This window comes from Papilio polytes, unplaced genomic scaffold (genome assembly GCF_000836215.1).
Source record: "Papilio polytes unplaced genomic scaffold, Ppol_1.0 DF823980.1, whole genome shotgun sequence".
Classification (NCBI taxonomy): domain Eukaryota; kingdom Metazoa; phylum Arthropoda; class Insecta; order Lepidoptera; family Papilionidae; genus Papilio; species Papilio polytes.
In genome coordinates, this window is record NW_013525224.1 from 543,538 (window position 1) to 546,088 (window position 2,551).

The 2,551-nt window shown below is 35.0% G+C and overlaps 1 protein-coding gene and 1 non-coding gene across 2 annotated transcripts in view; one reads left to right on the forward strand and one right to left on the reverse strand.

The window, feature by feature from the left end:
- Positions 1-2,551, forward strand: part of LOC106101440 (1-phosphatidylinositol 4,5-bisphosphate phosphodiesterase) — a 44,527-nt gene that overhangs the window by 38,628 nt on the left and 3,348 nt on the right. The window contains 1 exon segment of the mRNA XM_013280677.1: positions 2,198-2,399. Within this exon segment, the coding sequence (XP_013136131.1) occupies positions 2,198-2,399 (202 nt within the window).
- On the reverse strand, positions 1,656-1,728 carry Trnav-cac. The gene has a single exon. It is a non-coding gene; the product is annotated as a tRNA-Val (tRNA).

Here is a 2,551-nt window from a genome sequence, read left to right on the forward strand (position 1 = left end):
TATAGTATTCATATTTCTTAGAAAACTAACACATTAATTAATTTTCTTATAGAATAACTTTATCCTAGGTTTCATTAAACCAAATCTTTATAAAAGAAATCCAGACTAAAAGTAATTACAACCTAACAAACAAACATTCTTCAGTATATAAATTCGTAATGTCGCTAGATCGCATCGCTTGTGCCATAAATACATTGGGTTATGTTTTCATGCGCCCGCCCAACAGAAACAGTCGTGCCGCGAACATAACGAAACGTATTCAAAATCTTTAATTTTCTAAATATAAAGACTGCATAGTTATTTGTTTCCCTCAAGAAAAAGAATATAGTTTTTTAATCACATTGTTTTTTTTAATAAAAGCGTGTTTTGTGATTTAAAAATGGATATAAACAGATTCATGTTTAGTTACATGTTTGTTCCGCGCTTGTTGGATATCAATAGGAAATCTATTAAAGGTACTTATTTTTTTAGTTAATTAATAACTAGCTTTCGCCCGTGTCTCCGTCCGATTAAAAAAGTGAATAGCCTATAGCTCTTCCAGACTAAAATCTACGTTTATGCCAAACAAGGGCGGATCCAGCTTTGACGTCGTGATCACATAGTCGTGGTCAAGTCAAGAGCTTGTCAAAATATGTAAATATATTTTGTCAAGCTCTTGACCAACCAGCCCAGCGGGGGTCAACACCCCCTGGATCCGCCCTTGATGCCAAACTGAGACCCATTCAGCTATTTCGACTATAAACTCTAACAAACATCCATCTAAACTTTCGCATGTATAATATTAGTAGGATAAGTATTAATATGTCTATAGACGCTTTAAAATTTCATACAGACAAACATTTTCTATTTATTGTTATGATATCAAGGTCTACGCATTAAATTGCCTTGTAGTTTAGAATGTTATCGAGAAATCCAATAAAAATAAACTGTATTCTTATATTTATGTCCCCTTAGGTTTAGTAAATTAAGATTGTACAAATATTGCTGTCCTTTTAGGATTTAGAAACAACAATGTTAATACAAATTTTCAACAGTCGAAACTAGGGTTGTAACGAAACTCTGTTTCCGCATCCGCAAGTGCGGAACTTCCACAAGGAATGATAATTCTGCATCCGCTTTCGCTTCTGTTATTTAATATGCGGAGTTATAACGGAGGTTAATTTACGTCTTTAACGCGAGAATGGCGATTAGGTATCTGTGCGACCCGTGCGGCGTGATATGTCAACTAACTATAATTGTTATACATTATATTTGCATAATAAACTGTATCTTGTAATTACGTACCAATCTGTATTTTGAATTAACGTACTTTTAGTTTTTATTTCTTTAATTAATCACAATTAATATTTTTTTGTTGACCTCCGCTTCCGCTTCCGTTAAAATGGACTCCGTTACAACCCTAGTTGAAACCCTTTGTTACCGTGAATTTTATCCAACATTTGGCAGTTCGCCAAATAATAATTTTAGAATAACATTAAAACCGGACGTTTTATGAATGTTTATTTGAACGCTATTTTTATTGTAAAAGCTTTTGATACAAAAATAAAGACGTAATATTATGAACTGAAAACATTTATATAATTCTAGTATTATGTGACAACGATTTTCTAATTTTATTACGGAGATTAAACTAAAAATAAACACAAAAAAGTTTCTGTTTCCGCCCGGGATCGAACCGGGGACCTTGTGCGTGTGAAGCACACGTGATAACCGCTACACTACGGAAACTTGATGTTGCTGGTTGAAATTTTACTACCAATTGAACACAGAAACAGAGTTGTTAAATGATCATTAATGCTGAGTTTCTGAAGTTTCCGCTTGTTTTGTAAGTACCTATCGAATCATTAGTGTTAGGTTAACCCATGTTTTCATCGGGGCAAAACTCAAGTTACGTATTTCAGAACGCATTATTTCTTGAATTTATCGAACCAAAAACACTAACAAATGGTCAAACGTATCTTGGAAACCGGCCATAAGTCCTTTACTGTAGATTTAGTGTGAAATATCTACATTTACAGAGTTAGGAAACGCATAGAAAGACGAAATATTTCTGTGCACCTTATTCAGCAATTAACGATAGACAACACTTCTACGTATAGGCATCGTTTCGCTATTTCGGCGAAATCTAGTGACCGCTTGTTCGTTTATCAACTTATACTATAACAAAAAACAAATAGCTTCGTATTCCCGTTATCAGAGCCGCCGTTAGTATTCGAGCCGATCACGGTGGAGTCGCTGCGCCAGGAGAAGGGATTCCTGAAGACGGGCCGCAAGCAGCAGAAGGAGCTGGAGACGATGCGGAAACGACACGCCAAGGAGAAGATGGCCATGCAGAAGCAGCAGTGCGCCGCGCTAGAGAAGATGATTAAAGGAAAGAAGTAAGACTTGATCATATTAGGGTCCCCTTACATTCAGAATCTTATCAATTCTTTGTTTACAGTCATTTTTACTTTCTATTTTACGAATTATAGTTAGTACTTTGGTTCAACTGTTACTTTAACTGTACTTATCGACTTAAGTTATGTTTACACTAATTAAGAATTAGTTTGAA